We start from the raw sequence: 25,497 nt of genomic DNA on the forward strand, positions 1-25,497 counted from the left end.
AACTATTTTCTTAGTTAGGTTTTTACTATATTAGTATTCCATATATTTCAAAATGCCTAGAAGCAATATTATATTTCTATAACATGAAAAATAAAGTTTTAAAAAATTACTACTGGACATTTCATTCATTCATTCATTCAATAAAAATTTATTAAGAAAAAATTCATTTCCAGAAAATCATTGTAAAATCACTGGTAGCTTCTATTTGGGGTCATCTTGTAAGATGGCTATACAGAGTTTTGGAGTAATTTACTAATTGTCTTGAATGGGGCTCTAGATAGACTGTCCAAAAACTTAAGAAAAAATTAGCAAATAACAACATTAACTTTTTTTTTTTTTTTTTTTTTGGAGACGGAGTCTTGCTCTGTTGCCCAGGCTGGAGTGTAGTGGCGCAATCTTGGCTCATTGCAACCTCTACCTCCCAGGTTCAAGAGATTCTCCTGCCTTGGACTCTCGAGTAGCTGGGACGACAGGTGCACATCACCACGCCCAGCTGATTTTTGTAATTTTTAGTAGTGATGGCGTTTCGCCATGTTGGCCAGGCTGGTCTTTAGCTCCTGACCTCAGGTGATCCTCCCGCCTCAGCCTCCCAAAGTGCTGGGATTACAGGCATGAGCCACCATGCCCGGCCAACATTAACTTTTAGAAAATAGAAATACTTCAATAATAATGACTTCAACAGTACATTATATCCTGAAGATCAGTTGGAATATTTATTCTTCCTAACCAAGCACACAAATGTGTGTTCATGAAGGGTTTATACAAGTTCTAGGTCTTACCTCATCTATGTTTCTAAGCCATTTGCTGATGTTTTCAAAACTTTTACCATTGGTGATGTCATATACTAGCATGATACCCATCGCGCCTCTGTAGTAGGAGGTTGTGATGGTGTGAAATCGCTCCTGGCCTGCTGTATCCCTGAAATAAACAGCCAATAATTTCTATTAAGCATTTTGATATTACTACATTTCACATAAAGGACAAAACAAGAATAGTTTTTCCTAAGTATATATAAAAACTTTTTAGTTGAAGGAAATTAATAACCTACCCATACTGGATGAAAATCTGAAAGGGAAAACAGTAGGAAGTGACACATAAAACTCAACGTTATTGAATAAGCACTAGCAAACACCATAGAAACTCTTAAAATTTCATTTTATTTAATAATTTAGTTCCATAATGTAACACAAAAGCAGGTAGGATTTTTAGAACATTAGAGAACTATACCATAGTACAGTCATATTTACATTTAGAATCATTAACCAAAAGTTGTAAAGATAACCTCACTTATAAATAATAAGACAGAAATGTAAATAGTAGTATTTTCCATTATTTAATGCTTAAAGCCAAAGATGTAAGATGTATTTTGCTCCTGTAACTATGCCCTCTCATTTGTATCATCATTTTGCTCTTTTATGGATCATCTCATCAGCTTACAAACATGTTTTAGTATCTTTTATAAAAAAGCAAAAATAAGGTCGGGCGCAGTGGCTCACACTTGTAATCCCAGCCCTTCGGGAGGCTGAGGCGTGTAGATCACTTAAGGTCAGGAGTTCAAGACACTTGGCCAACATGGTGAAACCCCATCTCTACTAAAAATACAAAAATTAGCCCGGCATGGTGGCACGTGCCTGTAATCCCACCTGCTCGGGAGGCTGAGGTAAGAGAACTGCTTGAACCCAGGAGGCACAGGTTGCAGTGTGCCAAGATGGTGCCACTACACTCCAGCTTGGGTGACAGAGCGAGACTCCGTCTCAAAATAAATAAATAAATAAATAAAAATAAAGCAAAAGACCCCAATCTCAACCCTGTATCTCTCCAACTATCCCTGCTCCTCTTTCGAGTTAATATTTTTAAAACTTTTATTTTGAAATAATTACAGCCTTACAGGAAGTTACAAAACTGTGCAGAGAGGTCCTGGGTACCTTTCACCCAGCTTTTCCTAATGATAACATCTTATATTACTGCAGCATAATAGCAAAACCAGAAAATGGACATTGGATACAATCTACAGACCTTATTAAGATTTCAGGGTTTTTTTTTTTTTTTTACATGCACTTATTTGTGTATGTGTGTATATATAGTTCTCTACAATTTATTACATGTACAGATTTGTGTAACTACCACAAGACAAAGAACTATTACATCACCTCTTTACTCCCCATAGTCCCTAAACTCTTGATCAATAATCTGTTTTCTATGTTTATATTTTTTTCATTTCCAGAATGTTACGTAAGTGGAATCATGTAGTATGCTACCTTTTGAAATCGGCATTTAACACTTCTTTCACCATAATGCTCTTGAAGTCCTCTCCAAGTTTTGCACATAATCCTGGTCTGTCCCATTTCATTGCTGGGTAGCATTCTATGGTATGTCTGTATCACAATTTGCTTAATCATTCACCCATGGAAGGACATTCAGGGTTGTTTCCAGTTTTTGGCTATAACAAAGTTCGAAGAATATTCATTTACAGGTTTCTATGTGGACATAATTTTTCATTTCTTTCAAATAAATGCCCAGGAATGTTATTTATGGGTAATATGGTAAGTGTATAATGGTAAGAAACTGGCCAACTTTTTCCAGAGTGGCTCTATCACTTGACATTTGCACTAGCAACATATAAAAGATCCAGTTTCTCTGCATCCTCACCAGCATTTGATGCTGTCACTTTTTTATTTCTGTAGTTCTAAGAGGGCACATAGTAATATTTCATCATCACATTAATCTGTATTTCCCTGTGGCTAAGATGATGAACATTTTTTCATGTGTTTATTTGCCATCCACATGTCCTCTTTGGTGAAATGTCTGGGTTTTTTTTTGCCCATTTTCTAATTGGATTGTTAGTTTTTTGTTTTTGGGTTTTTTTTTTTTGAGATAGAGTTTCGATCTTGCCGCCCAGGCTGGAGTGCAATGGCACAGTCTCGGCTCACTGCAACCTCTGCCTCCTGGGTTCAAGTGATTCTCCTGCCTCAGCCTCCCAAGTAGCTGGGATCACAGGCGCCCACCACCACGCCCAGCCAACTGTTGTATTTTTAGTAGAAATGGGGTTTCACCATGTTGGCCAGGCTCGTCTCGAACTCCTGACCTCAGGTGATCAGCCCGCCTCAGCCTCCCAAAGTGCTGGGATTACAGGCGTGAGCCACCGTGGCTGGCCTGGATTGTCAGTTTTTTTGTCTTTTTACTGCTGACTTTTGAAAGTTCTTTTTATACAGAAGTCCTTTGTCAGATACACTGGCTTGTAAATATTTTCTCCAAGTCTGTAGCTAGTCTTTTCATTCCCTTGACAGGGTATTTTGTAGAGAGGAAGCTTTTAATTTTGTGAAAGTCTAATTAATTTACTGATTTTTTTTTCTTTTACAGATCATGTGTTTAGTGTTATGTCTAAGAATTCTTCACCTAGTCTTTTTTTTTTTTTTTTTTTGAAAAAGGGTGTCGCTCTGTTGCCCAGGCTGGAGTGTAGTGGCACGATCTTGGCTCACTGCAACCTCTGCCTCCCAGGTTCAAGAGATTCTCCTGCCTCAGCTTCTGGAATAGCTGAGATTACAGGCACGTGCCACCACGTGCAGCTAATTTTTATATTTTTAGTAGAGATGGGTTTTCGCCATGTTGGCCAGGCTGGTCTTGAACTCCTGGCCTCAGATGATCTGCCCGCCTCAGCTTCCCAAAGTGCTGGGGTTACAGGCGTGAGCCACCGCACCCAGCCTCTTCACGTAGTCTTACGTTCCAAAGATTTTCTCCTGTATTTTCTTCTAAAAGCCTTATGGGTTTTTTTTCTTTTTTTGAGACAGAGTCTTGCTCTGTCGCCCAGGCTGGAGTGCAGTGGTGTGATCTCGGCACATTGCAACCTCTGCCTTTCGGGTTCAAGAGATTCTCTGACCTCAGCCTCCCAAAGAGCTGGGACTACAGGCGTGTGCCACCACACTGGACAATTTTTGTATTTCTAGTAGAGACAGGGTTTTGCCATGTTGGCCAGGCTGATCTCAAACTCCTGACCTCAGATGATCCACCCACCTCAGCCTCCGAAAGTGCTGGGGTTATAGGCGTGAGCCACCGTGCCCGGCCACCTTATGGTTTTATTAAACCGATGGTACATTTTGAGTTAATTTCAAATAGGACATTTCTATGAATGTCCTATTGCTCAAACACCATTTGCTTGAAATGTCGAAGTAATAACCTTGCTCCATTGAATTGCCTTTGTACCTTTGTCAAAAATCTGCAGGCCATACCACAGTTCAATCTGTGTCTGGGTTCTTTATTCTGTTGCAATCTCCTATGTGTCTAGGCCTCCTCCATTACCATACTGTCCTAGATTACTATGGCTAAATAAAAAGCTTTACAACCAGATAGACTGATTCTTCCCACTTATTTTACTTTGTCAAATTGTTTTAGCTACCCTAGCCTTCCCATATAAATACTAGGATAAGCTGGTCTATATTTACATAAAAATTTTCCCAGCAAATTTCTTTAAAGAGTTTTCTCTAGTTGCTGTTTTCCCACTTTCAGTCCTTAACTGATTCTAATAGGATTGCTATTACTCCTTTTCAGAAGGTCTCCAATAACCTGGATGCCAAATCCAATAGCTATTTCCTCTTTATATATCATCCACCTACTAATGACAGGGATATATTCTGAGAAATGCATCATTAGACTATGTCATCATTGTGCACACATCATAGAGCGTACTTATACAAACCTAAATGATTAGAGCCTACAACATACCTGCACTATGTGGTATATAGCATATTGCTCCCAGGCTACAAACCTGTAGAGTATGTGACTATATTGAATACAGTAGACAACTGTAACACAATAAGTATTTGTGTATCTAAATATGTCGAAACATAGAAAAGGTACAGTAAAAATGTGGTATTACAATATTGATAAGACAACCATTGTGTATGTAGTCACTGACTAAAATATCATTATGCACTGTATGACTGCATCTTAATCACTAAGTAGGATTCTACACAGTTGACTGCATTCTCTTTTTTCTTTTTATTTTTTTCCTGAGACGGAGTCTCACAGAGTACAGTGGCACAATCTCGGCATACTGCATCCTCCGCCTCCCGGGTTCAAGTGATTCTCCTGTCTCAGCCTCCCAAGTAGCTGGGATTACAGGTGTGTGCCACCACACCCAGCTAATTTTAATATTTTTAGTAGAGATGGGGTTTCACTATGTATGTTGGCCAGGCTGGTCTCAAACTCCTGACCTCAGGTGATCTGCCTGCCTCGGCCTCCCAAAGTGCTGAGATTACAGGTGTGAGCCATTGTGCCCAGCCGACTGCATTCTCTTCTTGTAACAGTTTATTCTCATGACTCTTTGGATAAGTTTCTGGTCTTCATTCTAAGTCACTGGCTGCTTGTTCACAATACCTGTTGTTGGCATTCTAAGATTCAGAGATGATGGACTGCCGTTCTCCACACACCAGCCAGAGTGATCTTCTTTAAACGTTATGTTTGATCATATTATTCTGCTTAAAACTTCTAATATCTTCATTGGGGAAAAAAACAGGCTTTCCAACAAATGGTGCTGGAACAACTGAATATATCCATGCAAAAGAAGTAAGTTGGACCTCTACCCCATACCATATATAAAAATTACCTCAAAATGGCAGGGCGCGGTGGCTCACGCCTGTAATCCCAGGACTTTGGGAGGCCGAGGCGGGTGGATCACGAGGTCAGGAGACTGAGACCATCCTGGCTAACACAGTGAAAACCCAACTCTAATAAAAATACAAAAAATTAGCCGGGCGTGGTGGTGGGCACCTGTAGTCCCAGCTACTCAGGAGGCTGAGACAGGAGAATGGCATGAACCCAGGAGGCAGAGCTTGCAGTGAGCCGAGATAGTGCCACTGCACTCCAGCCTGGGCGACAGAGCAAGACTCCATCTCAAAAAAAAAAAAAAAAAAAAATTACCTCAAAGCAGATCAGGACCTAAATCCAACAGCTGAACTATAAAAACTCTTAGAAGAAAACATAGGGGTCATCCTCAAATCTTGGATTTGACAACTGTTTCTTAAACATGTCACCAAAGCACAAACAACAAAAGAAAAAACAGGTAAATGGGACGTGAAAATTAAAAACTTGTATTTCAGCGAACAATACAAGGTGAAAAGACAACCCACAGAATGGAAGAAACTATTTGCAAACTTGTGTGTCTGATATGGGACTTGGGTATGCAGAATATACAAATAACTTACCACTCAACAATAAAAGGACAAATGACCAAACTTAAAAATCAGCAAAAGATCTAAACAGGCATTTATCCAAAGAAGATACACAAATAGCCAATAAACACTTAAGATGCTCAACATCCTTAGTCATTAGTGAAATGCAAATAAAAACCATAATGAGATACCAACCTAGCTCCCCACCACCACAGGATGGCTATGACCCAAACGACAATATATGTTAGTGAGGATGTAGAGAAATTGGGACCCTTATACCCTGTTGGTGACAATGTAAAATGATGCAGCCATGTTAGAAAACAGTCAGGTAGTTCCTCAAAATGTTCAACATGGAGGTACCATATGATCCAACAATTCTAGGTATATAACCAAAAGAAATGAAAACTTGTATGTCCACACAAAAACATAGACGTGAATGTTCACAGCAACATTATTCATAATAGCCAAAAAGCAGAACAACTGAAAGGTCCATTACTAATGAACGGATAAATAAAATGTGGTATATCCATACAATGGAGTATTATTCAGCCATTAAAAAAAAGAATGAAGTACTGATTCATGTACAACACAGACAGACCCTGATAACCTCATGCTAAGTGAAAGAAACTAGTCACAAAAGACCATATATTATAAGATTCCATCTATTTGAAAAGTCCACCTAAATTTTATACAGACAAAGTTGATCAGTGGTTTCCCTGGCCAGGGGATTGGGAGGATAAAGAGTGACAGGTATGGGGTTTCCTTGTAGGGGAGATAAAAATGTTCTGAAATGGTAACGATGGTTGTACAAATTTGTGAATATACTAAAAACTATTAAATTGTTTTAAATGGGTATATTGTATGGTATGTGAATTATGTATAAAAAAGTCATTATAAAACAAACTGAAAATATGACTAGGCTTTCCAAAAAAATAAAAGTAAAAACAGAAAACTTCCAATAAAAACTCATTATAACCAGAATCAATTCCAAACTCTTTATTCTGGGGATTACAAAGCCTTACAGTAGTTTAAACCTTTCTCCAGCTCCTCTCATTTTGAGGTACTCTTTTCCCCAATCACTAGAAACCATTTTTAAATTCGTAAGTTTGTTCCTACTAAGAGCTTCTGCAAGATCTGTTCCCACTACCTGCATATGACTGGATTCTCAAAATCTTTTCATATCTTAAATGCACTTAGCATGTTCACATATCTGCCATCTATTCATTTATCCATCAATCCGAATATTAACTGAATGTCTACTATAGGTTGGGCATTATGCAAGAATATACATAGAACATGGGTTTGGGGTCAGGCTTAAGTTTATCCTCAGGTTCTACCCCTCCCAGCTTAGTGACCTTGAATGTACTTAGCTTCCTTGGACCTTAGTAGTTGTTGTTGTTGTTTTCACTTATAAACAATAAGGAGGGATAATGAACAATAAGAAATATTTTCCATAAAAATACGCAAGGCTGCAATAATGTCACCGTGAGACTCAAAATTTCATTCTATGTTTTTAAGATGTCCTAACAATGCTCTAAGTCAAGACCATCTTTGCAGACAGATGCTCTATGGTATTAAGAGCTCTCAAGTTAATATTTATCTGTGCTTACGCAGTACTCAAAGCTGCTTCACAAGGAAAACCCTGGCTTTGCCTGTAGCCTATTTCTATGTAAGTAAAATAAAATGGTGTTTAGCTAAGTGAAAGACTTGGACTTTTTAATCTTAAGAAAATCACAGCCTGGCCAGGGGCGGTGGCTCACGCCTGTAATCCCAGCACTTTGGGAGGCCGAGGTGGGCGGATCACAAGGTCAGGAGATCGAGACCACACTGGTTAACACGGTGAAACCCCGTCTCTACTAAAAATACAAAAAATTAGCTGGACGTGGTGACAGGCACCTGTAGTCCCAGCTACTCAGGAGGCTGAGGCAGGAGAATGGCATGAACTCAGGAGGCAGAGCTTGCAGTGAGCCGAGATAGCGCCACTGCACTCCAGCCTGGGTGACAGAGCGAGACTCCGTCTCAAAAAAAAAAAAAAAGAAAAAAAAATCACAGCCCTGTCACTTGCTCATTTCATCTCAAAATATATAGATCTGCCCTGGAAAATAAGACAATATCCCATTCTTTCATTCTACCAGTATTATTAAGTACTACACACTAGACATTATTCCAGGCGCAAGAGATAAAGCTGTAAATGAAATAAAAATTCCTGCCTATTAAAGATAAACACATAAATAAAACATTATGGAATGTCAGAGAATTATTAAGTGTTAAGGAAACAGAAAGCAGAGCAAGAAAAGAGATTAAGCCTTCTCAGAGAAAATACCAAATGGCAGATCCTGCCACTATTATGGGAGGGTGTGAAGGCACTAGGGGCCCTAGACTGGGAGGCTTCAGGAGTGGTGACTGGGCCAGGGTTGCTGCTGAGGCCTAGGAGCTCAAGGAGGCAAGGACAAGGACAAGGAATAGCTCTCTGTCACCAAGGTGGGTTACCTGATCAAAGACATGACAAGTTCCTGGAGGAAATCTCTCTATTCTCCCCGCCCATCAAGGAGTCTGAGATTGTTCACTTTTTCCTAAGGATGTCCTCAAAGATGAGGTTTTGAAGATTATGCCCATGCAAAAAGAGACCTATGCTGGCCAGTGGACCAGGTTCAAGGGATTTGTCACAGTCAGGGACAAGAGTCACATCAGTCTGTGTGTTAGGTATTCAAAGGAAGTAGTCCCTGCCATCTGCAGGGCCACCATTCACTGGCCAACCTCTCCATTTCCCATGTGCAGTGAAGCTACCTGGGGAACAAGATCATTAAGACCCACAGTCCCTTGCCAGGTAACCGCTGCAGCTCTGTGCTGGTGGCCTCATCCCAGTCCCTAGAAGCACTGCCCACCCCTGTGCCCAAAAGCTGCTGCTGATGGCCCCTATCAATGACTGCTACACCTCCACCAGGAGCTACACTGCTACCCTAGGCACCTTTGCCAAGGTCACCTTTAATACTATCTTCAAGACCTATAGCTATCTCATCCCCAACACCTCAAGAAAGACAACATGTTCAATGAGTCTCCCTATCAGGAATTCACTGACCATCTTGTAAGACCCATACCGGAGTCTCCATGAAGAAGACCCAGGCTCCAGCTGTGGCTGCTATGTAGTGCTTTTATACAAGAAAAATATAGTGAATTAACTAGGACTCTGAAAAGGGAGAGGGTCCAGCCTGGGCAACATGGTAAAAAGCATAGTAAGATCTAGACTTACCCCACTAAAATGTAAGCTTTTGCAGGCAGGGCTCCTATCTGTCCGATTTATGCTTATATTCCTACCACCAACACCTGGCAAATACATACTCAATAAACATTTATTGACTAAATGACTTTGGTTGCTTACTGTTCGTATTTCACTTCTCATCTTAAACATCACCTCTATAGAGAGGACCTCCCTGGTCATTCTATCTAGATCACTTCCTCCCTCATCCTTACCCCATTCTCCAACACTTTACCCTATTCACCTTGCTAGCATTTATCACAATTTGTGATATATTTATTTACTTGTTTGCTCCTGTCCCTATGGGTGTGAGCTCTGACAGGGCAGGTGTCAGCTGTCTACTTTTGGGGGAAAAAAAAAAATCCTTGAATGAAGACAAACATAATTTAAGTTCATGGTATTTTGGGTATAGACAAATTGTTTATCTCTGAAGAAATCCAGGTCTTCTTAAAATAAAATGCAACATGAGAAATTTGACATCCTAATTTATAAGGTAAGGAATAACTTCATTATGTTACCAGAAAACACAGAGTTATGAAATCTGGGGTCTCTGCCTTGCAGAGCAGATTGATATGCCTCTGGCCTGTACTGGTTTTGTCAGTGCCCAGACCAAAAATAACTGTCACAATAACAGCCAGAGTATACAGCTTCCCCAACCCCAAGTGTGGTACTAACAATTAAGGAAATATACCTTTTTAATTCCTAGAAACATATCACTTCTTTTTTATAATGTCAGTGGGAAAAGTAGGATTTCACAGCAATTATTGGCTGTCTATTTATTACTTTAAGTAAGGACAATTCTATTCTCATTGTCTTGTAATTTCAGAAACTTGATCTTACTAAGTAGACTGTCAGGGAATAATTTTTTAATGGCAGAGGATAAGAGAGTAGTTTTGAAAGCAGGCTTAGAAACCTGTATTATGGTGACATAAAAAGATACTGTGAACATGTACAATGTTTAATTGTCCCTTCAGATATTTAACACCTTCTTTTGCTTATTGGATTTGACCTGCTGGACTGGATTAGACTTGGGCATATGTGTATATGCAAACCTAAAAATAATGTCACCAATAAACAAGCAGCTGTGGCTATTTTTAGCCCTGGGCAACAGATCATCAGTAAGCCTAGAAATAGTGAGGCAAGGACCCTGTTCCCTGATTTGAAATAAACTATTGATTGCCTTAACAACTGGTGGGGGATGGTATAATCAGAGTCCGGGTAGGACCCAGGACAGGACCCAGGAAAAGGATACTTTAAAATCAAGGAGCTAGGTCATTCTGCGGGGTAGATACAGTCATGTTGAAAAGTATAAAAGTTTGAAATACATAAATGAAAATGGGATCTAGAATGTTAAAAAAAAATTGACCGAGGCCGGGCGCGGTGGCTCACGCCTGTAATCCCAGCACTTTGGGAGGCCGAGGCGGGCGGATCACGAGGTCAGGAGATCGAGACCATCCTGGCTAACACGGTGAAACTCCGTCTCTACTAAAAATACAAAAAATTAGCCGGGTGTGGTAGCGGGCGCCTGTAGTCCCAGCTACTCGGGAGGCTGAGGCAGGAGAATGGCGTGAACCCGGGAGGCGGAGCTTGCAGTGAGCCGAGATCGCGCCACTGCACTCCAGCCTGGGCGACAGAGCGAGACTCCGTCTCAAAAAAAAAAAAAAAAAAAATTGACCAGGCGCAGTGGCTCACACCTGTAATCCCAGCACTTTGGGAGGCCAAGGCGGGCGGATCACGAGGTCAGGAGATCGAGACCATCCTGGCTAACACAGTGAAATCCCATCTCTACTAAAAATACAAAAAAAATTAGCCAGGTGTGGTGGCGGGCACCTATAGTCCCAGCTACTTGGGAGGCTGAGGCAGGAGAATGCCGTGAACCGGGGAGGTAGAGCTTGCAGTGAGCCGAGATAGCGCCACTGCTCTCCATCATGGGCGACACAGCGAGACTCCACCTCAAAAAAAAAAAAAAAAAAACCAAAAAAACAAAAAACAGAAATACAGTGACAGAAAGCACAGTGGCTGCCTGGGGACCAGGGGTAGCAGGGAAGAAGGGATTACAAAAGATCACAAAGAGGCTTGAGGAAACTTTTGAGGTGACAAATATGTTCACTATCTTGACTGGTGATTGTTTTACAGGTTTATACGTATGTCAAAACTTAACAAATTTTACACTTTATGTGCACTTATTCTGTATCAGTTAGATTATACCTCAATAAAGCTGTTTTCTCAAAAGGAGTAACAGATTTCACAGGGTCCTTTTTAGTAATTAATGGGTTAATATACATAATACACATAAAACACATTTGCTGGAAAATATTGCCATTATAATTCTAAATTCTATGATTCAGACAAATACAAATTCAAAGGTTTGTACTTCTTCAGGCAAACCTAACACAAACTAATAAAAATAATGCCCATAAAAAGTTAAAAACATATTAAAGAAAACAAACATTTTCGCAATGCATTTCACTAAAAACTTTGCATATATTATTTCATGTAATCCTTATAACAATCCATTGAGACGAGTGTTACTATCTCCCTTTACATATGAAGATAAAAAGCCTAATAATGAGTATATAACTTGCCTCAGTTCACACGGTAAGTAGAAAAGATTATTAGATCTCATGGACTTGAGTCCATGCAATGGTTTTTACTGCACAAAAAGGTCACCTCGCTGCCTGCTTTAAAAACAAAAGTCTCACAGAATCTAAACCTGTGACAAAAAAGAATTTCACTGTGAAACCTTAAGGAACCTGACATTCTGCTACATAAAGTAAATTAGCATCACTTACCATATCTGTAGCTTGATCTTCTTTCCTTGTAATTCAACTGTTTTGATCTTGAAGTCTATTCCTACAATGCAGAAAAAAAGGTAAACTGTAACTGTGGCTTTACATTTGGCTATACTAAAATTAATCACAGTAAAAACGCTCACATCTTTTAAACTTGTCTGTGTTTGATTGATTCCAGATATTCACCAAGTATGCAACACTGAGCAAATGTATCCAATTTTAAACCTGAGTAATACAAGATCCAGGATAGGAGGAAAAATAGATACAGAAAAGACCAAGTTTTGGGCTGGGCATGGTGGCTCACGCCTCTAATCCCAGCACTTTTGAGAGGCTGAGGTGGGCAGATGGTGTAAGCCCTGTTTCTACTAAAAATACAAAAATACTAAAAACACAAAAAATTAGCCAGGCATAGTGGCACACAACTGTAGTCCCAGCTGCTCAGGAGGCTGAGGTGGAAGAATCCCTTGAACCCAAGAGGCAGAGGTTGCAGTGAGCCTTTAATTGTGCCACTGCACTTGAGCCTGGGCAATAGAACAAGACCATGTCTCAAAAAAAAAAAAAAAAAAAAAAGAAAGAAAGAAAGAAAAAGAAGAGTGAGTTTTTACAAATTAGGATATAAGAAAGTAAAATTTAAAATATCTAATATTCTAACACATACGAATAAAAAGGTTCCTAGTGGGGGAAAAATATTGCCTTCGCTAAGCTGCAGAACAAAGGAAAACTACCAAGGATAGAGGGTCATTTCATAATGATAAAGCAGTCTATTCTTTAGGAAGGGATAAAAATACAAATGTTTAGCATGAAGCAAAAATTAATAGAACTGCAAAGAGAAATACATAAACCTACAATTATAGTTGGAGACTTCAACATCCTTTCCCTCAAAACCAGATTTCTTTAAGTAGACAGAAAAATCAATAATGATACAGAAGACTTAAACCACACTATATTAACCAATTTGACATAACTGACATATACAGAAATCTCCATCTAACAGCAACAGAATACATACCATTTTCAAGTGCAGACTGAGTATGTATCAGGAGAAAACATAAGGGTCGTAAAAGAAGTTTCAACACATTTAACAGTATTGAAGTTGCCAGGCACGGTGGCTCACGCCTGTAATCCCAGCACTTTGGGAGGCCAAGGCAGGCGGATCACCTGAGGTCAGGAGTTCAAGACCAGTCTGGCTAATGTGATGAAACCCCGTCTCTACTAAAAACACAAAAATACCATGCCCAGGTGTGGTAGGGCATGCTTGCAATCCCAGCTACTCGGGAGGCTGATGCAGAAGAATCACTTGAACCCGGGAGGTGGAGGATGCAGTGAGCTGAGATTGCGCCACTGCACTCCAGCCTGGGCGACAGAGTGAGACTCCGTCTCAAAAACAAACAAAGAAAAGAGTATTGAGGTCATACAAAATATGTTTTCATTTTCTGGTTTTTTGTTTGTTGGTTTGTTTTGAGACAAGGTCTTGCTCTGTCACCCAGGCTAGAGTGCAGTGGCATGATCTCAGCTCACTGTAACCTCCGCTTCCCGGCTTAAGTGATCCTCTTACCTCAGCCTTCCAAGTAACTAAGACCACAGGCGCGAGCCACCATGTCTAGCTAAGTTTTGTATCTTTTTGTAGGACGGGGTCTTGCCACGTTGCCCAGGCTGGTCTCGAACGCTCAAAGTGACCCACCGGCCTTGGCCTCCCAAGGTGCTAGGATTACAGGCGTGAGCCACCGCACCCAGCCCAAAGTATGTTTTCTGTCTGCAACAAAACTGAACTGGAAATCAATAACAGAAATACATCTGGGAAAACTCCCAAATATTTGGAAATTCATGGTCAAAAAAGAAATTATAGTGAAAATTAGAAAATTTCTGAAATGAATTAAAATGAGAATATCAAAATTTGTAGGATACAGCTAAAGCAATGTTTCAGAGAGAAATTCATAGTATTATATTAGTATTCATAGTTCACATTAGGAAATAAAACTGTAACAAAATTCAAGCATTGTTTCAGAAGGGGTCAAATACCAAAAGAACAGGTTAAGTCAGTAATTCTTAAAGTATGTTCCAAAGATCAAAAAAGCCAAGTTTTCAAAAGTAGTTCCCTATAGGGCTTAACTTGACAGAGTAGAAAAGAAGTTACTAGAGAAAGAAAAAGGTACCTTCAAAACAAAGTCAATCCAGAAAAAGGCATAAGCCGCAAACTAAACATTACTAGAAGATCCATCCATCCATCCATCCATCCATTCATCCATCCAGCCAGCCATCCATCCATCCACCCACCCACCCACTATGGCAAGCACGCTACAAAAATACTCTAAAGTTCTGGCATACATCCTTACACTTTCTACATCAGAATTCTGAAGCTGCTCTGTGACTGTATCATGTTATGAATGACAGCAATAGTCCATTTGACTTGAAGGCAATAAGTGGAGTAAAAAGACAGTAAAAAGCAAAGTGAAAGACAGGTCTAACATCTGTTTATAAAAGGAATATTAAGTAAATTTGCAGACAAATTAGAGTTATTCAATCCCAGCAATAGAGCAGTCCCAATAAACTGAAACTTATTTCACTACAAAACATCCAGAAATGTTTCATATATCAAGCACACTGGCAATAAATTTCTCCAAGAGAAATTGCTGTACACCAGAAATAAAGACGGAACTGAAAACCAGAGCAGATAAATAGGCGTTACTTGCACTTCGGCAGTGGCAGGGCTGTGAGAACAAAACCAAAGAGCTTGCTTTTTGTTCTGTTTTGTTTTTTGGAGACAGGCTGTCCCTCTGTCACCCAGGATGGAGTGCAGTGTCAGTCATGGCTCACTGGAGCCTCGACCTCCTGGGCTCAGGTGATCCTCCCACCTCAGCCTCCTGAGTAGCTGGGACTACAGGTATGTGCCACCCTGCCCAGCTAATTCTTGTATTTTTTGTAGAAACGACGTCCCAATATGTTGCCCAGGCTGGTGCTCCAACTCCTGGGCTCAAGTGATCCTCTTGCCACAGACTCCCAAGATGTCAGGATTACGGGCGTGAGCCACTGCATCCAACCTGAGCTTGCTTTTTTTTTTTTGAGACGGAGTCTCACTCTGTCGCCCAGGCTGGAGTGCAATTGCGCTATCTCAGCTCACTGCAAGCTCCGCCTCCCGGGTTCATGCCATTCTCCTGCCTCAGCCTCCCGACTAGCTGGGGCTACAGGCATCCACCACCATGCCTGGCTAATTTTTTGTATTTTTAGTAGAGACGGGGTTTCACCGTGTTAGCCAGGATGGTCTCGATCTCCTGATCTCGTGATCCGCCCACCTCGGCCTCCTAAAGTGCTAGGATTATAGGCATGAGCCACCGCGCCCGGCCTGAGCTTGCATTTTTAACAGCCATACTGAGAACACGATGAAAGGTCTAGGTCTGGAGGCTTTAAGTAATTGGAACCAATACATTCTTTGCCTGAAACCCAGAAAGGACTACAATCTTAGTGAGAGTTGCCTAGGGAAAAAAACAAAACACAACTATTCACTGGCAAAGGGCAATCATAAGGAAGTTTCTGATACCAGGCCTCATGGTTCAGATTTGACAATCCGAATACATAAAAAATGATCCTTGGCTATTAACAGCAAACGTAAAAACTGTCTGAAGGTACAAATCCTTTCTTCAGACCCTACAGGATTCCCACAAATAAAACTCTATTTAATACTAGCTTATTAAATTAAGAAACATTAAACGCCACATAAAACTTACCCATTTTGAGTAAGTTAACAAAGACAACCGAACCCCCAAATTTTCAAATGCAATAATTACTTAACATGATTAAAATTACTAAGGGGGGCCGGGCACAGTGGCTCACGCCCGTTATCCCAGCACCTTGGGTGGCTGAGGCGGGGGTATCACTTTAAGTCAAGAGTTCAAGACTAGCCTGGCCAATGTGGTGAAACTCCGTCTCTACTAAAAATACAAAAATTAGCCAGGCATGGTGGCACATGCCTGTAATCCCAGCTACTCGGGAGGCTGAGGCACGAGAATTGCTTGAACCCGGGAGGCGCAGGCTGCAGTGAGCCAAGATCGCACCACTGCACTCCAGCCTGGGCAACAGTGCAAAGCTATGTCTCAAAAAAATACATAATAAATAAATACGGCCAGGTGCGGTGGCTCACGCCTGTAATCCCAGCACGTTCAGAGCCTGAGGCGGGAGGGTCACCTGAGGTCAGGAGTTTTTGAGACCAGCCTAGCCAACATGGTGAAACCCCATCTCTACTAAAAATATAAAAATTAGCCGGGTGTGGTGGTGGGCGCCTGTAATCCCAGCTACTTGGGAGGCTGAGATAGGGAAATTGCTTGAACCCGGGAGGTGGAGGTTGCAGTGAGTCAAGACCGTGCCACTGCACTCCAGCCTGGGTGACAAGAATGAAACTCTGTCTCAAAAACATAAAATGAAGTGAAAAAATGAGATGAAATGAAATAGATAAAATAAGGGGGCTTTTTTTTTTTAAGTAAGGAAAAAGGCTGGGTGTGGTGGCTCATGCCTATAATCCTAGCACTTTGGCAGGCCAAGGTAAGAGGATCGCTTGAGTCCAGGAGTTTAAGACCAGCCTGAGCAACAAGGCAAAACCTCATCTCTACAAAAAAATTAGCCAGGCATGGTGGTGCACACCTGTAGTCCCAGCTACTTGGGAGGCTGTGGTGGGAGGATCACCTGAGTCCAGGAGGTTGAAGCTGCAGTGAGCTGTGATCATGCCACTGCACTCCAGCCTGAGCAACACAGTTAACACCCCACTCCTCAAAATAAATAAAATAATAAACATGAGAAAAACAAAAACAAGGTAGTAAATTTTTCATAAAGCTTGACTTTAAAAGATGTCCTTTTATTGAGATTACAGCCAGAGTAAGTTTTTGAAAATGACAAGTTGATTTGTTTTCTCTATGCTTTCAGGATAAAATTGTGAAAATGCCTCTTAGTATCAAAGTCTTCAGTCTACATGACATCCCTGATCATCATGTTTTCTCATGTCTCTCGTTTAGCATATGCTACTTCCTAAATCCTCTCCTCATCCCAGTTTTCTTTTCCTGGTAAACTTCATTTATCTTTCGAGATTCAGTTTTGCTCCTGTGGAACAAACACAAAAGAGGTATCTATGCAAGCCTCAACTGATAGTGAACATTTAATTAAGCAATCTAAATACATAAACAGACCTAAAGGTAAATCGAACTTCAGAAGAAAATATGTGCTGCAATCTTAAATATATATATATATATATATATGAGATAATTAAAACCTGTTATGTGTTTCTAAAGAATATTGGTTTGATCCATATTGCTGACATTGTCTTTCCATGGCAGATGGATGATAGTATACACCAATAATTAAAACTTCAAATAAAGACTTCATACATTTTTCCAGGGAAAAAATTATTTTTGGTCCAAATATTCTGGGGATCCACAGAAGAAAAAAGAAAACAAAGTCCTTGCCCATAAACTTCTGCAAAGAGGTCCTGGGGTAGGGAAATGCTCACCATATAAAAGGAAGAAACAATATCATTCAGTGAGTTTCCTGCCCATACCTTAGCTCTACTCTGCATCTCATTTTTCATAACTAACCTCTCACCAAGAAATGGTTTAACACCAACCTTCAACAAAACCTGTTATCCCTAGAATCTACAATAATGCCCCTATCCCTTCAAACTCTTGGGTTTACCTTATTGCTCCCCTCTTAATTTGAGCCAGTCTGCTTTTTAATCAGTCAAAATCTTTCAGCTTGCCCCATTATGTTTCTCATACACAATCAAAAGAAAAAAGGGTCATTTACCCACCATTTAACCTAACCCTATTTCTACAGTCCATATTGTTTTTCTTTAAGAATTTCTCAGAAAATCATCCTAAAATGACCCGGCTGTCTAGACTAACTCTGAACATGACCAACAACTTCAGCTAGGTATACAATTTATTAATTAATCTTAATGACAAGTGTGACAACTGATACTATTTCAGGAAACTTGCCTGAAGAAAGATGAAATAAGGATACAATCTGAAAGCTCTAAACCCCCTGGGATGGAAACTAGGCATCACTGGAAAATGTCTAAGAATTTGGGCTGTTTTCAGGTAACTACTTAATCTAATTGGTCAAGATAGAAGCCTCATTTTGGACTCCTTGAGTTTCCCTCACATTTCTTCTAGTCAATAATCACAACTACTAGGTTCTATTACTAAATCTTTTAAATTTGGAGGTTAAGGATCCTTCTTCACTAAGTTTCCTCTCCATTTCACTTTTTGTTTTTACCAAACTTCTTCGAAGTTACCTATATGTGCTGTCTCTAGTTTTCTCTCCTCTCACCTCTTGAATCCTTTCCAAACAGGTTTTGTTGTTGTTGTTATTATTAACCACCCCAACACACACACACACACACACACACACACACACACACACACACACAGCTCTCACTATGATCAATGATCTCCATGTTCCCAAATCCAATGATCATTCCTAAGTCCTCATCTGATCTTTTTTCTTTTTTTTTTTTTTCTGAGACACAGTCTCACTCTTTCATCCAGGCTGGAGTGGAGTGGCACTATCTCAGCTCACTGCAACCTCTGCCTTCCAAGTTCAAGCAATTCTCCTGCCTCAGCCTCCTGAGAAGCTGGGACTACAGGCACGCACCACCACACATGGCTAACTTCTGTATTTTTAGTAAAGTCAGGGTTTCACCATGTTGGCCAGGCTGGTCTCGAACTCCTGACCTCAGGCGATCCACTCACCTTGGCCTCCCAAAGTTCTGGGATTACAGGCATGAGCTACCATGCCCGGTCCTCATCTGATCTTACTAGCTGTAGATAAAGGAATTCTTCACTCTTTTTTGCATGAAAACTCCTGACTCTCCTACCTTTCTAGCCACTCATCAATCTTCATTGCTGGTTTCTCCTCATCTCTCTGACCCCTAAAAATTGAAGTGGACTTCTCTTTTCTATCTTGACGCATTCCCTAGTTTCATGGCTTTAAATTCCACATACACACTGATGATCTCTCACCTCAACTCTCCCCTGAACTCCAAACCCAAGATACCCAACTGCTTATTAGTTATCTCCATATCCCATCTCTTACAAAGACTAAAAGGAAAACTCTTTAAATCCATAAATAAGGCCCTACATATTCTCCCACCTACCCCTTTCTACCCTGCCCTCAACATTTTCTACATCATCTCACTCTGATCTAGCTAATTGTATTGACTTCCTTTTTGTTGCTCTATGCACAAAGACAGCCAGGTTCGCCTCTCACTACCTTTCCATAAAGGTACTATTCCCCTAACCTCTGACTACCTTTCTCATCCATCATGGCTCTTTCCCCTAGCTACCCTAAGTTGCAATATTTCTCTATGTTTCCCACCCATTGTCTATTAACACTTCTAACCTTCTTCCTGACTTTTAAACTTTAACGTGTCCTTATTTCTGTTATTATTCATCTCTCATTGCCAAAATGTGAGACTGAAAAGGGTAGAGATTTTTATCTGTTTAATTGAGTTAAATTCCCCATACCTAGAACAATACCTGACATTTAGCAGGCAATCCAAGAAATATCTGTCGAATAAACAGATAAATGATGTTTTCTGGAGAAATTAAAGAGTCCCTGAGAAACATGTTTTGCCCTTAATTTGAAATATCACTTGACAAGCCCCACCCTTTTCTACTCTGCTTTCCATCAGCTTTTTAGCGCCTCAGGCCAAAGGTTCCAATGAGATATCAGAACTTTTTTTTTTTTTGGGTGGGGGGAGACAGGGTCTCGCTCTTTTGCCCAGGCTTGAATGCGGTGGCATGATCTCAGCTCACTGCAACCTCCACCTCTCAAGTTCAAGCCTTTCTTCTGCTGCAGTGCCCAGAGTGGCTGGGACTACAGGCCTGTGCCACTACACCCAGTTAACTTTTGTAATTTTAGTAGAGAGGGGGTTTCACTATGTTGGGGAGGCTGGTCTTGAACTCCTGGCCTTATGTGATCCGCCCTCCTTGGCCTCCCAAAGTGCTGGGATTACAAACATGAGCCACTGCGTCCGGCCAGATATCAAAACAATTAAGGAAAAAAAAAAAGTTAACAGAGGCAGTGTGAGACATAATAAATTAGAAAAGCAAACCAAGAGGTCTGACATCTAACAGAAGTTTGAAAAAGAACAGAGAAAGTGACATATAGAAAATAATTTTAAAAAAAGGCAAGAAAACAGAACTAAAAGAATCTACTTCTAAACTGAAAAACCCACCAAGAACCTAGCATAATGAACAATAAGCATAAAACTTACACCAAAGTACATCACAATGAAATTTCAAAATACCAGAAATAGTTTATAAAAGTATGCGCAGAAACAAACTAAGCCACCTTAAAAGATCAACTCTCAACTTCTCAATCACACTAAAATCCAGAAGACAAAATGACAGTATCTTTAAAAAATACTTTCAACCTATATCCAGCCAAAACCAAATGAAAGGCATTCCCAGACACGGAAGATCTCAAAATATTTAGCTCCCATGCATCCTTTCTAAGATAGCACTAAGAAATTGCTTTACCAAACCAACAAAGAGGAAGAAATGAAATCCATTCAACAGTGTGAAGTAAAGGGTAGACAAAATTGCCTAGAGAGCAACCAGTTCAGAACAGAAAAGTTCCAGGGGGGATGTTTCCTGGGAGTGGGAAGGAGGAAACAGTATTAGAATTTATATGAAAAACAAAAGGATCTGACAATTCTACATGAGATAAAGAAGAGACAGTGCCTTGAAATCTAGGCAAATGTAACAACGAACTGTAAACTACAATAAAAACAAAAAGTTGTCCGACAAAGAAAATGCAATTATAGTACACTACTTGGCTTAGCAGTTAACCAAAATATTTATTACTAATTGAAATGATTAAGAAAGAGGTGCCAGGAATATCTGGTGGTGTAAGAGTATTAAATTCTCATCTTCCATAACAAGAAGAGTGTTTCTAAGACTAGGTTTTTTTAAAGTTTAGAAACATATGACTAGAGAATATGGAGTTGAATAACAGAAGAAAAAGCCTAAAAATGTTTGGGAAAGGTAAGGCACAGGTGCATACAGGGCAAGAATTTGTTGTTGCAGTTGCTGCTTCACTGTCACAGCCCTGAAGTAATAAGATTTCTAAAAATCTGTACCTATTAATAGAAATAAAAATTAGGCTAACAGAGAAGGAGGTATGTTTACAAATGCATTCTCTCCACTGCTTAACCACTTCAATTCAATCCATCACTCTCACTCTCTTTTTTTTTTTTTTGAGACAGTGTCTCACTCTATCGCCCAGGCTGGAGTGCAGCAGCGCAATCTCTGCTCACTCCAACCTCCACCTCCTGGGTTCAAGCAATTCTCCTGCCTCAGCCTCCTGAGTAGCTGGGATTACAGGCACCCACCATCATGCCCGGCTAATTTTTGTTTCTAGTAAAGACAGGGTTTCACCATTTTGGCCAGGCTGGTCTTGAACTCCTGACCTTAAGTGATCCACCCACCTTGGCCTCCCAAAATGCTAGGATTACAGGCATGAGCCATCGTGCCCGGCCTCAATCATCACTCTCTATGAATAAATATATTTCTGAGCATGGCCCCAAGCCACCTCTCCAGTCTTATTCCCTCCAGTTTTTCTCCTGTAGTCACATTCAAACACAACTTTCATAGCGCTAAACTTTTTTCAAGTAAATATCATGGTTTCATTAGTGTGTACTTTCCACCCTCCCCCACCCTATATACCCACATGCAAACACCTAAGAAAAACTGAAGATAAGCCGGGCATGGTGGCTCATGCCTGTAATCCCAGCACTTTGGGAGGCCCAGGTGGGCGGATCACGAGGTCAGGAGTTCGAGACCAGTCTTGCCAACACGGTGAAACGCTGTGTCTACTAAAAATACAAAAATTGGCTGGGTATGGTGGCGGGCGCCTGTAATCCCAGCCACTCAGGAGGCTGAGACAGGATAATCACTTGTGAATCACTTGAACCGGGGAGGAGGAGGTTGCAGTGAGACGAGATCGCACCACTGCACTCCAGCCTGGGCGACAGAGCAAGATTCGCAAGACTCCATCTTGGTGGGGGGGCAAGTTAAACTAAAGATGAACAGGGTGGAAAAGCTTATAAAATTGAGAGATGAGAGGAGTCAATAGCTCAGCTAATAAGAGATGCTAGAAAAGCCTACCACCCTCTGAAATTCTGTCAGAAGAAATAATCAGACTCTCCTGCAACATTATCATTTGCTAAATTAGCACAGAAATCACAGGGTTTGATCCAAACAGTGATTCCTTTTTTGGTTTTGCTTATGTAAAAACACACTAAAGGAAATTCTCACTTTTTACAGATTCCTAGGGCCCAGCTCAAGAGTATTTCAATTTTTAGCTGCTCAAGAGAAAAACAGTATCAGCCACCATATCTGCCTTAATGATGTTGCAGAAGCACCATCCAGTGGCAAGAGGAGTAACTGCAACCTCTAGCCACTCTAAATATCAGTTTTCCAGAGCTTGGCTTCTGATGACTTATCAATACACAGTAATTAATGCAGGCAGAACCAACCAACCAAATAACCAAACCATCATTTATAGTTAAATGATCAATTTCTGGGGTTTTTAACAAGTGAAAATCAAGTGTTTTCCACCTACCTGGAAAGGAAATAATCATACACCTATATCGTTTGAATGCCGCTTAGGCACTGGATTTCAAGACCAGGTTCTAGTCTTAGCTTTGTTACTAACAGTATACATTTTGAAAAGGTCATTTTCCAATATGGGTATTTGTTTCTTTATCTGTATGCAGATGTGAAAATGTAGAATGTGAAAGTTTCCTCTAAAGATCCTTTTGTGTAATAATAGTAACAGCGTAGTTAACATTTTACAATGTGCCTGGCACTGTTAGAAGATCTTTGCATGGATTAACTCATTAAAACCTCAGGATAATCCTAGTTCATAGTATTATTTCCTTTCTGCAAATGAGGAATAAAATAAAAAGTAACAGCAGAAAGGCTGGGCGTGGTGGCTCACACCTGTAATCCCAGCATTTTGGGAGACCAACGTGGGCAGATCACCTGAGGTCAGGAGTTCGAGACCAACCTGGTCAACTGGTGAAACCCCGTCTCTACTAAAAATACAAAAATTAGCTGGGCATGGTGGCAGGCGCCTGTAATCCCAGCTACCAGGGAGGCTGAGGCAGGAGAATCACTTGAACCCAGAAGGCAGAGGTTGCGGTGAGCCGAGATTGCGCCATTGCACTCCAGCCTGGGCAACGAGAGCGAAAATTCGTCATAATAATAGTAACACCAACAACAGCAGCAGCAGCAGCAATAACAGCAGTAATACTAATGTTTACTAGGTAATTACTAAGAGTGCTAAGCATTTCACATATACTGTCTCACTATTCATAAAAATCCTGAGAGTACCAATATGCCTATTTTATAAAACAGGGAGTTCAAGGTAATTTACTTAAAGTTGCAGGATTAACAGATGGCAGAACCAGTATTCAGTACCATGTCTGATTCATACCACGCATGCTTTTAACCTACACTAAGTTCTGTTCATTTTTATTTTTTGAGGTAAAATTCATAGTAAACTGACCACTTTAAAGCGAACAAAAAAAAAGAAAAAAATAAAGTGAACAATTCATAATGTTGTGTAACCTCCACCTCTAAATAGTTGCAACATGTTTTCATCACCTCAAAACGACCCCATATCCATTCAGCAGCTTCCCATTCTCCCCTCCCCTCCAGTCCCTGGAAACCACTAATCTGTATTCTGTCTCAGTGGATTTACCTATTTTGGATACTTCATGAAATAGAAGCAAACAACATGTAAGCTTTTGTGTCTGGCTTCTTTCACTTAGTATGTTTAAGGTCCGTCTATATTATGCAGCACGTATTAGTATACCGTTTTTATGACTGAATACTCCACTGTATGCGTAATCCATAATTTGTCTATCCAATCATCTCCTGATGGAAATCTAAATTGTTTCCACCTTTTGGCTTTTATGAATAGAGCTGTTAAATTCCACCTTTTGGCTTTTATGAATAGAGCTGCTATGAATATGCATATACATGTATTTGAGTATTTGTTTTCAATTCTTTTGGGCATACACAACAGGTGGAACTGCTGAGTCACATGGGAAACCTTAGTTTAACTTTTTAAGGAATTGCCATGGTGGCTGTACCATTTTACATTCACATGAGCAACGTATAAGGGCTCCAATTTCTCCACGTCCTCAATCATACTTGTTACTTTCCTTTTGTGTTTTTAAATAGCCATCCTAGTGGGTAGCAAATGATACCTCATTGTGGTTTTTTATGTGCATTTCTTTAATGACTAATGATGTTGAGAACTTTCCATGTGTTTGTTGATCACTTGTACGTCTTTGAACTCCACTCAAGTCCTTTGCCCATTTTTTATGAGACGGAGTTTCGCTCTTGTTGCCCAGGCTGGAGTACAATGGTGTAAGCTCGGCCCACCGCAGCCTCAGCCTCCCAAGTAGCTGGGATTACAGGGGGCTGCCACCAGACTCAGTTACTTTTTTTTGTATTTTTAGTAGAGATGAGGTTTTGTCATGTTGGACAGGCTGGTCTTGAACTCCTGGCCTCAGGTGATCCACCCTCCTCAGCCTCCCAAAGTTCTGGGATTACAGGCGTGAGCTACCGCATCGGGCCCCTTTGCCCACTTTTTTTTTTTTTTTTTGGAGACAGTTTTGCTCTTGTTGCCCAGGCTGGAGTGCAATGGTGTGATCTCAGCTCACCGAAACCTCTGCCTCCTGGGTTCAAGTGATTCTCCTATCTCAGCCTCCCAAGTAGCTGGGATTACAGGCATGCGCCACCATGCCCAGCTAATTTTTTTGTATTTTTAGTAGAGACAGGGTTTTTCCATGTTGGTCAGGCTGGTCTCGAACTCTTGACCTCAGGTGATCCACTCGCCTCAGTCTCCCAAAGTGCTGGGGTTACAGGTGTGAGCCACTGCGCCCAGTCTCTTTATATATTTTGGAATCTTAATCTTGATCAGATGCATGACTTGCAAATGTTTTCTTCCATTCTGTACCGTCTTTTTACTTCTTTTCTTTTTTTAGAGCTGGAGTGAAAGTTTATTAAAAAGCTTTAGAGCAGGAACAAAGCGAAGGAAAATACACTTGGAAGAAGGTCAAGCTGGTGACCTGAAAGTGCTGTCTTTTTGCATAACTTTTTTTTTTTTTTTGAGACACAGTCTTGCTCTGCCGCCCAGGCTGGAGTGCAGTGGCGCAATCTCAGCTCACCACAACCTCTGCCTCCCAGATCAAGCGATTCTCCTGCCTCAACCTCCCGAGTAG

General features: G+C 40.6%; 1 protein-coding gene across 1 annotated transcript in view; it reads right to left on the reverse strand.

The window, feature by feature from the left end:
• The window catches only part of RAB10 (RAB10, member RAS oncogene family), a 103,923-nt gene that overhangs the window by 26,776 nt on the left and 51,650 nt on the right, over positions 1-25,497 (reverse strand). Inside the window, exons 2-3 of the mRNA XM_003827054.6 lie at positions 12,216-12,276; positions 780-918 (exon numbers count right to left, since the gene is read on the reverse strand). Coding sequence (XP_003827102.1) covers positions 780-918; positions 12,216-12,276 — 200 coding nt within the window. The remainder of the gene's footprint in view (positions 1-779; positions 919-12,215; positions 12,277-25,497) is intronic.

This window comes from Pan paniscus, chromosome 12 (assembly GCF_029289425.2).
Source record: "Pan paniscus chromosome 12, NHGRI_mPanPan1-v2.0_pri, whole genome shotgun sequence".
NCBI classification, from domain to species: Eukaryota; Metazoa; Chordata; class Mammalia; order Primates; family Hominidae; genus Pan; species Pan paniscus.